The 14,466-nt window shown below is 36.2% G+C and overlaps 1 protein-coding gene across 5 annotated transcripts in view; it reads left to right on the plus strand.

The window, feature by feature from the left end:
• The first annotated feature begins 3,723 nt into the window (after nt 1–3,723).
• The window catches only part of LOC126379848 (polyhomeotic-proximal chromatin protein-like), a 56,683-nt gene continuing 45,940 nt past the window's right edge, over nt 3,724–14,466 (plus strand). For 4 of the 5 annotated variants that reach the window (XM_050028794.1, XM_050028795.1, XM_050028797.1 and 1 more), the window contains exon 1: nt 3,724–3,961. In XM_050028794.1, coding sequence (XP_049884751.1) covers nt 3,927–3,961 — 35 coding nt within the window. In that variant the 5' untranslated portion in view covers nt 3,724–3,926. Of the gene's footprint in view, nt 3,962–14,137; nt 14,331–14,466 lie in introns of those variants that run through there. The other variant, XM_050028796.1, reaches the window with a different exon arrangement.

Consider the following 14,466-nt stretch of genomic DNA (forward strand, 5'->3'; position numbering starts at 1 on the left):
AGTAAATTTCAGTATCAAAGTGTTGGGACCTCAGCATGAGTTCCAGTTATGGAGGTTTCTCACTTATCCAGGTCCCACTTAACCAAGTTTCACTGTATATGCTTCCGACATTACATTGTATTTTCGAATAATTAAATTATTATGTATCCGAGTAATGAGAAAATAAGTAAACGTCATCTACATTGTTTTTGGTGACCGTAGCCTGGAATGTCCTCATTGTATCCCCGCTAGCTAAATGGTGGTTGTACCTGGGTACCTATATAAAAATAACACGCCCGTTAGTATTTATAATAATACTTTATAAAGATGTTAAAAGAAAAATTTACACATGACTGGAATATACAAGCTAATAATCGATTTACTTTTAATATAAAATTTTGCACAGATTACACTTTTATAAGTAAAGTAGTAAGCGGGTGAATCTCAAAATTTCAAGTTTGGTGGCGAAATTTCATATTATTTTTTCGTGAAAAATTGGGTTCCGACATGAAAAAGGAATTTTTCAATTCCCATTTTTCCCAATTTCCCCAATTTTTCACGAAAAAATTATATGACAGTCGCCACCAAACTTGACACATTTTGATATTCACCCAAGCCCTCTTCTGAGTTCGGATACTCGTTTAATCACGGCGGGCAACTACGGAACACTACACTAGGAACTTTTACTTTTTATCTTAGGTACGTGCATAAAAATAAATTAGATAGATTGAGAATTTTTGAGACACTGTCGCACGCGGTCGCACCTATGACATTAAAACTTCGGAACACTTAAATTCTGTATTTACTTTTAGTCTACAATATTCGGACTACATTCGGACAGATCTGCTATGCTCTCGTAACTGGTTATTCAAAGTAGGTAAATGACGTAGGCAGGAATTTGAGTGAAAGTAATACGTGTGTGATAAAGCCACGAAGTCTTCTATGTTCTTTTTAGTAAGAGAGGTTCCCCAAAGACTCGCAGCCATAGGTAATAAAACCGGTCAAGTGCGAGTTCGACTCGCGCACCGACGGTTCCGATTTTTTTTTTTTTTTAATAATAATATCTTTAATTCACCTTCGGTTTACGGCAGTTTGTACGGAGTCTCGCTCTTGGCCGTCTTTTGTTTATTATTGTCTTTTCTTCGACTAGTCTATTAATATTTAAGATAAAGCCTGACCGATTTTGATGATACTTGCACTATTCCCTAAGGTGAATAACACTAAGAAAAACTATACTATTCAATTTAATAACGGCTTCATGTTGCCTAATAACATTGATAAGGGCTTTCTTCACACAATAGACATCATCGTCATTGTTCTATGTATAGTAATAATAATGTTTTTTTGACCATAACTTTAAAACTACTAGGCCGATTTTGATGAAACTTGCACTATTACCTAAGTTGGACGATATTTAATTATTTGTAGTTTTTGAGAAATGCATAGACAAACGGTAAGTTGTTAGGGTTACCAAGACAATTAAGTACCTAATAGCCCACCCACGTGCCGAGGAGGATTTTTTCTTGCAGCTTCTTTTCCCCGGCTTTATAGGTTGTGAGAAGCTGCAGTAGTTTTAGGCGTATGAGACGTTCGTTATGTAAAAATTGACGATTCATATTCATATACATACTGAACATCTCGTTTTACACAGACACTACATATTGTCGTTATCGTACACGCGCATCTGTGTGTGTGTGACGCCCATACTATTCAAGACTAAAGTTAGGCCGAGAGGGCGAGGTAAACCTAATAATTATGTGAAAAAATTTAGTTTGTAACTGGTTTCTTTTAGATTTCCCCGTGTGCGACGGGGTTAACCCGCCTTCTACAACCAACCTTTGCCCTATAAAGGTCTTTGCAACCAGCAAAAAAAAAATACAACCAACCTTATAAAATGTGTTAGACGAGACGCAATTTTTATTAGTTTATGCCGTTAATAGACGAAACATGGTTATCACAAAATAACGAATCATGATTTCAATAAAATGATTTTTCTACAAAACATCATAATAAAAACATTAATAACTATTTTTACGATCTCTGTTAAACGGGCAACTTTTAAATAAGCTTTTGTAGGTATTTTAGCAAAAGTTTTCTAGGATATGTTTACTACATATACTTACGTATAAAAAAAATTCCGACGGTAGCATAGGTGATGGTAATACTTAAAGTTCCGTCTTGCTCTATGGTGGTTGCAAACAGAAAATAAATTGAAACTAATTTGTAGAGATGGCTTTTTTACTGGAAAGTAGAAATGGCATAGAGATAAACTGTCATGAAAACCGTGACGTTGTGTATTGAACTGAGGTCATACACATTCAAGAGGACCGTGTTGCTCTATGTATTCATTTCGTTATTCTAGAAAGTAATATTGAGGTTTCTTCAGTGTCTTTTTATTCAATTAAATAATTAATTATACTTTCGCGGCTTCGATAAGTTTCGAAGTCCATAACAGAAATTCAAATGCAATCAACAATCAGCGCTTCGGACCCTTTTCAACTAGGTACGAAATACACTCTTCATAAAGCGTGTTGTTACTTGTAGAAGTAACTCACTCGTAACATAGATGTCGCCCCTCCTAATTTGTTCAACTACTAATCTCTAGATGGCGTTGTAAGTGGTTATGCAGAAAACAAAGATGAGGATTTATACAAACAAAATTATTTTAAATTATTAAATTATTTTTCATTCATTTTGATAATAATTGTATTATTATATAGTACTTGAAACGGAAATTAATTTGTTACTGTGTGGTCCTTTCATTAAAGCCTATAGGTAATGTAACGACATTTTTTACATTTCCCTTTGCTAGTGATGTCCAATTTGCATCAAAATTATCGTTATTTTTTCTTCGGTTTTTAAAATAATTTGTGTCGAGTCATTAGCATATAAGTATGTATAGTATAGTCTACGTATAGTTATAATCACATAGGTAACCGCTAGGAAGGGATGCGCCCTTGCTCACACAGCTCACAGGGGTGGCTGTGGGGAGACATTGGGATTATCAACCGAAGCCCCTGTGTACGTTATTATTATTAGTACCGTTTTGCCGCCATTTTGTTGTTGTCATGTTTATTTAATTAATGTTACCACAAACCTTCGTTTCTCTGCTCAATAAACAACACCAGACCAGTTTCATTATATTTATTACCTATACCTACCTGCTATCGTTTTATCTTGCGTTAGGAACTTAGTAGGTAGGTAGATATAATTAGGTATTTATTGTTTTACATTTTAAATAAGTGTTAAGTAAAGAGATACAGGTATATAGAAATCAAAATTGAACAAAAATATTCGTTTACTGGAAAATAATTCAATTTAGCTCTCAAATCTCCATAAAAAAACCGATGTCAATTTTTTATTATTTTTACTTTGATTGATGATCAACAATTCAACACTCCAGTTTATCAAAATAAAAGGTGCACGCACAGCAACGGCCAACTACAATTTTGTTGCTTCCTCTCCATCTATTAAACTAGGTAAGAGTGAGAAAGAGATAGTTACAATAATAATAATCGCAGAAACGCTAATTTCGTCCCTCGCGCCCTTTCATGCCGATCTTGGCAACCGGTTTTGTTTGTGGAACGGTCGTAAACCGAATCAACCAATGACGATGCAGGCTTCGCAGCGGGCATACGATTGGCGATGGGTTGTAGAGAGCGTTGTTATGCGGGGTAGCGCGGGGCATGGGTGCGGCGGCGCACCGACAGCGCGCACATTATACGTACAGTCGTGTTTCGCTACTCGAAAAGAAGGTTATTGTTACAATGAGACGGGAACCGGACTATCGATAAAGTGTGTTTGTATGTCGTTTACGTCGATAATAAGTGTTGTGTTTACTTCATCCGTGCGAATGTCTCAATCCTTACCTTTTTGTTTGTTTGTTCTTTTAATTACTGCCGCATGGGACGGCGCTTACGTTTCAGTTAACCCTTTATTTTGAAACGATGGAACGTTGTTCTTATGGTTTTTACACCAAAAGGTATTTTATGTTATTTTTTACTTTACAATTGCGATTTGATGTGGGTGAGTGCGTCGCGTGTGGCTTTTAATAGTGGGTCGTATTTGTGACAGTGTTCCTTCGCGGTGATTCTACGTTTACGTTGCATTGGTGGGAGTTAAACTTGAGTAATTAATCCAAGTCGAATAAATTTGCAAACCACTTCTTGCAAACGGTTTTGATTTAATGTAGGTATGTAGTTGATAAAACTAGGAAGAAGCCATTGCCAGTGCGTGTCGTAATTTATAGGGGCTTACTTGGTATTATTATTATTATTGCAACGCTTCGGGGAAAAGCCGACAATGTGAGGCCCTCGCATCTGAGGGTCGACAGCCGAGGGGAGGGAGAGCGCCGTCTGTCTGCACACATGCAGAACCGGTTTTCGCTCCAACTCCCCTAGTGCGCTTCTATTGTCTCTTTCTTGCGCTACACGCGTTAGCATGAAGCCCTCTCACTCGCACGTTTTCATTATTTTTTTGCTTCCCCCTGTGAAATAATGCCAGACAGACCGTTTTTATTTAGGTATACGTCCCTAAATAGGTGTATATTTATGTTATATCATTGTTCGTCAAGTGTGGTAAGTATGAGTCCAGTACAAGTTGCAGCATGAAGTAATTATGTATGATCCCTCATGCGTGCGTAGATAAATTTTAAACTAAGTAGACAGGTATATTATACGTATAGGGTTATCTATTAAGTAATAATAATAATAAAGTTTATTGATATAGGTATTAAGTTATGAACATAATTTATCCTACTTAATAGGTATCATACTGTATCGATAATCGAAAGTAGGTGGGTTTGGTTTACAATCGGATCACAAACAAAAGAATTCAACGAATACAGGCGCTGGAATTCCTGCTTGGTGGCTAGGTCTTCACTTATAGGTAGTTTATATATTATTAGTAGCTACACAAGAAGTTACCTATATAAAACTAGGTATATCTTTAGGTACCTAGCCGCCTACATATTTACATTTAGTAGGGGGGTTACGATAATCTTTTAAAATACATTTAAGTAAATAAAGGAAAATATTACTATTTGATAGATACGATGGACAACAAATTACGACCACGACAAACTCCACTCAAAATAGTATGATTTTCTACTTGGCTTGGACTATTCCTGGATAAATAGAAACATAATTTATTCGTAGATTAGATACAAAGATGTTAGGTAGGTAGGTATTCCATTCTTCTCACAAAAATATTTCAATAGTCATTACCAGAGACTATTCGAGAACGAGGAACTTTCCAGCCTACGTTCCCAAAAAAAAACAATAGATGGCTCTGTCCCAATTTTGCCTTCGTTTAATTTTCTAATTTCATGGATAACACACATACCTAATAAGCCTTTTTATCTTTGTTTTTGGGTATAAATCATGACCAGGCACAGCACATCTTTCATTATTCTGATCAAAACAAAGAAAAGCAATATACGTAGCAATATAATTCTATATACGTAGGTAGGTATTTGATCCAAATATCAAGCAATAAACATTTTTAAATAGGCCTCTGATATAACATTATAGGTATTTTTGAATAATTATACAGGTACCCAAGTAATGAAATAATAGGTAATTACCACGTTAATTACAGCGCCATCTATATTTTTTGGGGAACGTAGTTCATTAATTCATTCCACGACCATATTGATAAGGACAATGAAAAGACGTAGGTCCTAAATATTAAACATATTTTTTTTAGTTTGACTCTTGGTCTTGGTAGTAGACGGGGGTACGTATCATAATGCATAAATTTAAAATCTATAAGTTTACAATGTATAAGTTCAAAATATATAAAATCAAAAAGTATAATAGTCAGAAGAAATAATCATCAATATGCATAACTTACGTTATATATAAATATCATAATGCATAAGTTTACAATGTATAAGTTCAAAGTATATAAAATACTTAAACTAAAATCTTCACCGCCGCCTCTCGGCCCTTCGGGCCTCGATGGTCACAACTAACCTAACCCACTCGGCTTACAGCCTTCGTAACCTATATCTACAGTGTCGGGGTGCCCGTAACGCGGAGCTCCATAGAAAAAAAAATAATTTTAAATTATTTATAATAAAAAAAAGGTAAAGCCAATATGCCAAAAACCACTATGCTACACAAGAACAGGGTAAATATCTTTAGGCTTAACAAACATTATGCTAAGTAATGTTATAAAACGTAGCCTTAGGAACCATTATGCATTGTGTTTGTTATATGTTTCGACCATTATGGCATTCAAACTTAGAAATTTAGAACTTATGCAAAATTACTTTATACATTTTGATGCATTATATATTTTGATTTTCGGTATTTTAACTTTATATATTCCAACCATATCGAGGGTTGAAAGGCAAATGGGTTTAAGCGACATTTTGGGCGAAATTGACTTATATATATATTCGGAATCAGCGAATTTTTCCGCGTCGACTGATCTTGGTTTCAGATCAATCGAAGCTACTTTTTGGCGCTTCAACCAATTAGCACTTTGGGTACATTTTTAAAAACCCGTGCTTTAACCGACAAAAAAATGCACAAAATTCTGGGCGGGTGGCATATCAGTCGTATTCCGGGATATGAGTCGGTCACATAAGCTGTTATGTCTTTTCATTTTCATGATTCGAAGTCTGTTAAAGCGTTTTCCCTGACAGTGTTTTGTTATAGATAAGACGGTTAAATCATTTGTCCTTATACGGAACGAAAATAGATTTGGCGCTTAAATCTTTTTGCTTTAATCTAGATTTTATAAATATTGTCGCTTCAACCGTTTTGCCTTCAACAGTTTATAAGTAAAATTGGCACTTGAACTGTTTTGCCTTTACCGAAAATATTCATAGAATTTGACTTCAGCTATTTATGCTACATTTTTTTTATGATTTTTGTCGTATAAGACAACTATAATTTTCTTTTGAAAGGACTTAAAACGTTTTTCCAAAACCAAAAAGAAATAATGTTTACATTTCAGTCATCGCAATTTTGTATGAAACCTTGTGCCCGCATCACTTCAACATATCAAAATAAGTATGGGCAGGTCCTGGTTGGGCGGTTCACACAGCTAAAAATTACGATTGGGAAGACCGGGAGTGTGCGTGTCATCATGTCACCCAAGCCGTATCCGTTGATGGTGACTTCTATTTGTGTCTATCCCGAGTCATTGTTGTGGTAGGCTTTGATGTGGCTAGCGGAACCGAACTTTGAATTGAAGATCAGTCACATGGCATACAATCAAGCTGGCCAGCCGAGTTTACCGTGTAATTGTAGGAAGGTTTCCGTTGAGTTTTCCGTATTTGGCGTCTTGGACTAAGATTTTCGAGGACCATATCACGCGCCATTCCAGGTTCAGACACGCTCATCCCAACTCTCAGTTGGCATGTCGAAAGCCACATGGTTGCGCTTGAGTACGTCTTTGTACCGCAGGTCTTGTTCACCTTGTTTACATTTCCTTCTAGACACCTCGAAATAGAAAACGTTTCTGTCATCCATTCGCATGACGTGACCGCACCATCTTAGGTGATGTTTTATGATGTGAGCTTCTATTCCGAATATGCCAGAATGACGTAATACTTCTGTTATTGGAAAACCATCTTTCCGCTTTATGCGAAGGATGGACCTTAGACATTTAAAGTGTTACGTATCAAGTACGCCGCTGAGACTTTGTACACTAATATTTTAAGTTTTCCAAAGGCTGCCACCGCATCTATTATCCGGGCTGGCAACTCCGATGACTTTGGAGTTATTTCATATTTTAATTTTGAAACTTACTCCAGCTCAGCGCCCTTTAAAGCAACATTAGAAGAAGCTACATCCCCGGACCATCCTCTGGATGGTTATTTTAAGAGGGTCTTGCATTAAGAATTTCTTATAAATGTCACAAAACTATGAATATTCTGGTGTGTGACTCAATTGAATCGGCCATTCCTCCGCAAGTTTGGTTAACTGACGCATAGATGTGAGACGTGAGAGATCAAAAATGATGTTATTCATTTTAGCCTTAATTTCAATTAAGCTATAAATAACAATTCCACAGAGCATCCCACTTATGCGTGATACAGAAGCGATATATAAGGAAAATAGACTAGGAACCATGGCTCCATGTGTAATGATACAGCCTTGTTTCGCGCCGTAGGTAACGACGAATAGGTCTGAAAAGTTACTTCTAAATCAAACTGTCGTCATCATGTCGTCATGATATTATCGTATCAGGATAAGTCATAACTTTTCAGGACAATCTGTTTCCTTTAGAGCAAGCCACAAGCCGCGTGACGCCTCACGCAGCACATAACAAAGGCCGATATTGTTCAAGCCTTTTTGCCTGAATCTGTTTAATAACAAAACCGTACCCCCATATCTCTGTCCGGACAAAATGATCAATGGGTTTCCGGGAGTACCATTTCTGCATCACGGGATAGAATAACGTTCAGGCTAAAATTTAATATCGATCGCCATTGACTCGCAAAGAAGAAGAAGGCTAAAATCATTCCAGCAGCTGACTCCCATATCTTCGGGATGAGTTTGTATAACAAGTTATTAATGTGTAGGCATATTATATAGTTCAGATGGTATTTTTGATGTGTTGGAATTCGTCATCCTTCTTAGCGCGGTAAGAAGTTCTTCAAAGGTCGGGGGTGCCGCTAGATCTTAAGCGAAACCCCCGATCTTGTTGTAACAAACTAGACCGATTTGTTGTAACAAACAAATCAGTGGTATTACTATTGGGATTTAAAACATCGTTAAAATGTGCCCAAAGCGCTGCTAATAAGTCTTTTTGATCAGTGAGGCGTTGGGTCTTTTCCTTGTTGTAGATTGAAACTCTCTTCAAAGTTTGTGGCCGGATACAGTCTTGAAGCTGTCGAAATATAGAGCTGAATTTCACAAGCTTATTCCACCCGGCATTTGTTTTTGGGACATATGGTGACAGAAAAGCCCGCCTGTAATTCCCCACGAGCTGATTTTCACGTTGGAACCATCGCACCAATCTTAGTTTTGCGGTCTGGTTTACCAACCAATAACTTTGGTAGAGCAGAGCACAGCTATGGAAATGCTCGGCAAAAGAACACCATCTATTTATTATTATTATCATCTATATTATCTCATCGACAGATGTGTCTGCTGCGATGTCTGACGTATCTCGGCTCTAAAAGCATGATCGAGATCTGTTATTGTTTGTCGCGGATTAACTTTACACAAACCAACTTCGACGGTATCTTATGGCCAGCTGGACGTGGAGGTCATAGGCGCAAATGTAACAGAAATTTTGATCAAACAAGTCGCTGATCAGTCCACCCCTGGCTGCCTCTTAGTATGAGAGCAATCAGTACTTCACTGAAGTCTCTCCTAGTACCGCGTACCATCTAGTAGGAGCCAGTGCTTGGAACTTGCATCCAGCCACGGGGTCTTTAATTTTTCAGTAAATCGGAAACAGGTTGTGATAGTGAGATTAAACTCAGCACAGAGTATAAGCATTTATTATTAAGACTTTTTCAAAAGCTTTTATTGCCCGCATTCAGTTGGTGACAGTCATCTGTCATCCGCCATCATACGCTGTTTACCATTTGCTTAAAAAGTCGAATTAAGCATGTGTAACAATCTTAATGGTTATAGTCTAGATCCTGTTTCTTAATGAATTCGATTTACTCATTATATCCGCCGTGATTTTTCCTAATATTGTAAGGTACAAAGATCTATAAATGCCTTGCCCGAATAAAATCTCTCCCAGGAAAAACGGCTTAAGGACCGACTTTATTTCCGATCTTACTAATATTTGGATTTCATACAATTGAAATTAGTAGCGGATGGTCACTTAAGATATTTTCCTTCCCTGTCATACAACCTTTTATGGAGTTTAAGCTGCTTTGCCTCTAGTCATCTTTTTTTAAGAAGTCGTTTAACTCATTTAGCTTTAGTCAAACTAATAAGTGAAAGGTTTCTTAAAGCATTTTGCTTTTAGCCAATATTTGGCTCTAGTGGATATCAACCGTTTTTCCTTCAACTGTAATTTAGTTCAATTGAGGCATTTTGTATTAAGCGACTTCTAAAATCTATAACTGATGTGTTTTTCGAACCAAATAAATACAGAATTGTGCAACGTTTAATTTAAAATCATTCTTAGCATTTTGAACACTTTTGATTCAGTAGTTTTTTTTATATGAATTTTTTTCGAAAAAATAAAACTTTAAATGGCTCTCCTGTAAAGTTCACAAAATGTCGCTTAAACCCATTTGCCTTTCAACCCTCGATATGTATTTTGAAATTATATATTATGATACGTACCCGTAGACGGGTAAAAAAGGTTTTGCTTCAAGTTACTTAAATGCTCTCGGCAAGACAACCATGCTGCGCGTGACATAATGACCAACTTTCCATGTTACGTTCCCCAAAAATAATATAGGTAGCGCTATCGAGATTTAGCGTGATAATTACCTAATTTTTTATAACCTGGCTACATATTTATTCAAGAATGCAGTTTTTTTGACGTGACTTATTGCCGCAGATGGCATTAACTATTTGGCCGGACAAAGACTATTTGGCGCGCGCTGAGGGCTCTCACCTGATCAAGAATGCAGTGTCATTACACTAGCAGAAGCATATATATAAAAATAAATGTTGCTTGATATGGATCACATTATGTTATGTATTATGTTGCTACCTATATTGCATCTTTTAATTTTGATCAGAATAATAATGGGTGGAATATGTAATTGCGCTTGGGTGTAATAAAAAGGGTCATCATTTATAAACAAAAACAAAGATAAAAGATGAATGTCTGTTATCTATGAATTTAGAAGGTTAAACGAAGGAAAATCTTTACATCGCCAGCTATATTCATTATGAGGAACATAGCCTGGAAAGCCTCATTGTACCGAGGTCTTCGACCAATAGCCGGACGACGTCTGTCTACGTAGATACCTAGCATTCGCAACGGTTATTGGTCTTCGCGCTGCGCGGCGCGGTTGCCTTGCAGACCTTACTGGACACACGAAGTTGTTTCCAGTTATTGATAAATATATCCTACTCCCTGAAAGAATTCAGGATTCCAATTGAAGTGTAAATTTTGCTAATCCGTTAACGTTCGGGAACGTTCGCAAACCTAGAACATAATAATATGATGATGGCTTACGCTTACGTCTCATATAAATAAAAGACCTAACAACATGAAAGAAGTCTCGGTGCTTAACAGTTGGGTAGGTACTTATAACCGTTTAACTCTCTCTTCTTCCTGCCTCATTCGTTCCCATTTACTTGGGGTCGCCCTCCTAATTAGGTATGCGTCGTCTCTTAGTGTTATATTTATTCCCTAAAGATCGGAAAGAAGAAAACTTAGAAAAAAAAAAACTTTCAATCAAAACTGTTTTTATAACTGGCTGCTTTTTTATTTCATAACTCATCCTTCAAATGGGATACACTCCATGTTGCTCTACATTTTTTAGCAATTTATCACCAAATTATCTGGACGGTATGGAGAACTGTCAAAATTTAGGAACACTTAACAGTGTTGCCGCCTACGTTTGAGCTTCTTTTTATCCTCTATAAGAACAAATATTTTCACGTCAAAGGTCGAGTTCCACGTTCCATAGACCGACTTATTACTGCAAGCAAAATAAACAGTTAAGGTGTCTCATTCATGTTCATGGTCGCATTGGAAAAATACTACCTAAATCAGTGATTATTTTATTAGGCAAAGTAACATGCTAGCTAAGAAATTTACTGAAAATCTGTTGAACTTAAATTCTTAGATCATGATGACGAGAAAGTACCTATAGATTACCACCAATTAAGAATTCCACCAATTAGTACACCAACATAGTTCCTGTATGCTTATGGAAAACATACTTTTTAATCCAAAATACCTATAATTGGGGTGGGCAGACTATATCTTCGTAAAGTTATAAGTAGCAACATCAGATTGAATTCCGTTATTGGGCACAGAGCTATTATTTTATAAAAGCAGTAGAGCAGCGAAAACCGTACACTTACATTTTTTCGCACATACGCGGCAAAATTTCTGTGACCTTATTATTTTTTTTTCAAAAACCGGTAGTCAAGCCCACCGGTTTTTTGAAGGGACATCCCTAGAGTTTCGAATTTTTCATTTCGATTTTTTATGTACCTCACTGTTTGGGTGAGGTCCTCACCCAAACCACCTCACGCATAGGGTTACTATACGTAAGAATAATAATAATATAGTAACATACCTATTTATTATATAAAGCGTATTACATCGATATTACATCAATGCGGATTGCGGAATATTGCTCATTACAACCCTTTTTGTAAATGATAGAAAGCATATTATTTATTACAAGATGGACGCAAGAAATTAAAAGTGCCTTCCATTCCGCCTATTATTTTTTTCGCATCAGATTTTATCTCTTTAAAACTTGGGTACTTGTACTTTTATATTATTTTGACTCCTAATACAAAGAGGTTGTGTAGGTATCCCTTCTTGCTACGCCTTGCGCCTATTTATACAGCGAAATGCTAATCGCTTGCCAGAAACCAGACGCCTTCATTACGTCGAAATCATTATTGTATAATCTCTAAGTCCCTAGATATTATTTTATTATGCATGTAGGCAACTAAACTATTGTATGTACAATCAATATTGGCTAATTGGTGGAATTAAATAATTCAAAAAGATTTAAACATTACGTAACCCGAACTACGCCACTTAGGGGTGATTAAATTATCTCAGTTGTTTTTCGCACCTGTAACCTGACAGGTTTGGTTTTTCTGGGTTTTTCAATGAAGCGACTACCCTTCTGTTTGGGACCAACGTCACCAACGACTCTTACTTATTCGGATGATTATGTGATTCAGGACACTCAGTATCACAAAGTGATAATTGACAGTATCCTCAACTTAGAAATCAATTTTGATCGTAGTACCTATATCGTAGTGAATCGAACCGTACCATATCCAGCCCGGACCTCCAACCAAACCTACAAAATTAATGTTTTTCAGACGACAAACCTTGTTTCTTTTATATTTAAGTCTATTAATAGCCTGAGTGCGTAGGAATCCGAAGACCCAGTATTCAGTTAGCTCCTTATGATTGAATCCGTAAGACAATCTTGGGTGTACCACAATAAGGTGACACCACGTGTTATAGTCATATCATCAAATGGCATCTAAAGTCTGTACAACATAACATAACATAACATAACATACAAACATAATGAACTTACCTAGTTTTAAAGGTGAATCCACCCCTCAGTAGACCATTTTAACGAGAGACTTGAATCAAAACCAATTGGTTCATGTAGGTTCTAGATAAATTATGAAATCATGATTACTAAATAAAGACTGATCTAAAACTAATGAAAACATTTTCTTTTTTACAATAATAAACCCGACATTTTATCACGTTTTTCTATGACGTCACAGTGTGCTTTTTCTTGGCTTTTTCATACAAATTCCATAGTAATTCGTGTTTTAACGTTTAGTAAAAGTAACTACTTAATTTGACTAGTTGGAAACTAGCCTATAGTATCGATAGGCTGTCGATAGCAGGAATAATACTATCGATTGTTAGTCACTATCGCGATCAAAGATCGCGATAGTTCAACACTGTCGATGCTATCGATAGTAATTGCAATATAGAACTTACGAATTATAGAACTGACTATGGCAAGGCAAGGATTATCGATACCTACTATCGATTGTTAGTCACTATCGATCGAAACTACTCCTTTATAGCAATGATAGTTTTGAAGTATCGAAATGTATTATTAGATATACCTACATACTATAAGTAGATTTTAATGTAGGGCCTTTCGATCTATATGTCCGGAAGTGTATAATCTCTTAGATGCAAAGCTATTAAAACCAAAAATAATTAGTCGCGCTTTAGTTTCGCGCCAACATGTTATTAGTGTTTCCAAATAATGAAACTTACTCAAAAACTTGCAGCTACTTCTATATTGGTTTGGATTATAATGATGCTTTTTTATAATATATTTTCGAATCGATATTTGATTTCATAGACGCACACGGGTCTTCCCTATATCAGGTCAAAAAATCATCATCAAAACATATTTAGAATTTGAACGTGCCTTTGTCTGTCAATGTCACTGTCAGGCGAACGATATTGGGTATTGTTTCGTATTGTTTATTGTGGCGTTTTACCTGTTTTCATAGGTTACCTATTTATTTCTTCTAATAAATTGTTTATATAAAAGTTATTGGTGTGTGAAAGCCTGACAAGAAATCTAAATAGTGTATTAATTGCATGCGAGAATACTTTGTAGTGTTTTAAATAGAACGTGTTGCCATCACGGACCCATGTCACTAATGCCTATAGCCGAAGATAATCCTATTTTTTTAAAGAGTAATGGCAGATGATATTTACAGGTACTGAATGCGTAATCTTTTTTAAAATGTAGTAATCTCCTTTGTTCTAAAGCTTCCGTCTTTTACTGTGCTAACCTATATAGTGAACCACTGTCGTTTACGTTTATACTTTCACATCAATACATTTTTGAAAAAA

Source organism: Pectinophora gossypiella, chromosome Z, assembly GCF_024362695.1.
Source record: "Pectinophora gossypiella chromosome Z, ilPecGoss1.1, whole genome shotgun sequence".
Classification (NCBI taxonomy): Eukaryota; Metazoa; Arthropoda; class Insecta; order Lepidoptera; family Gelechiidae; genus Pectinophora; species Pectinophora gossypiella.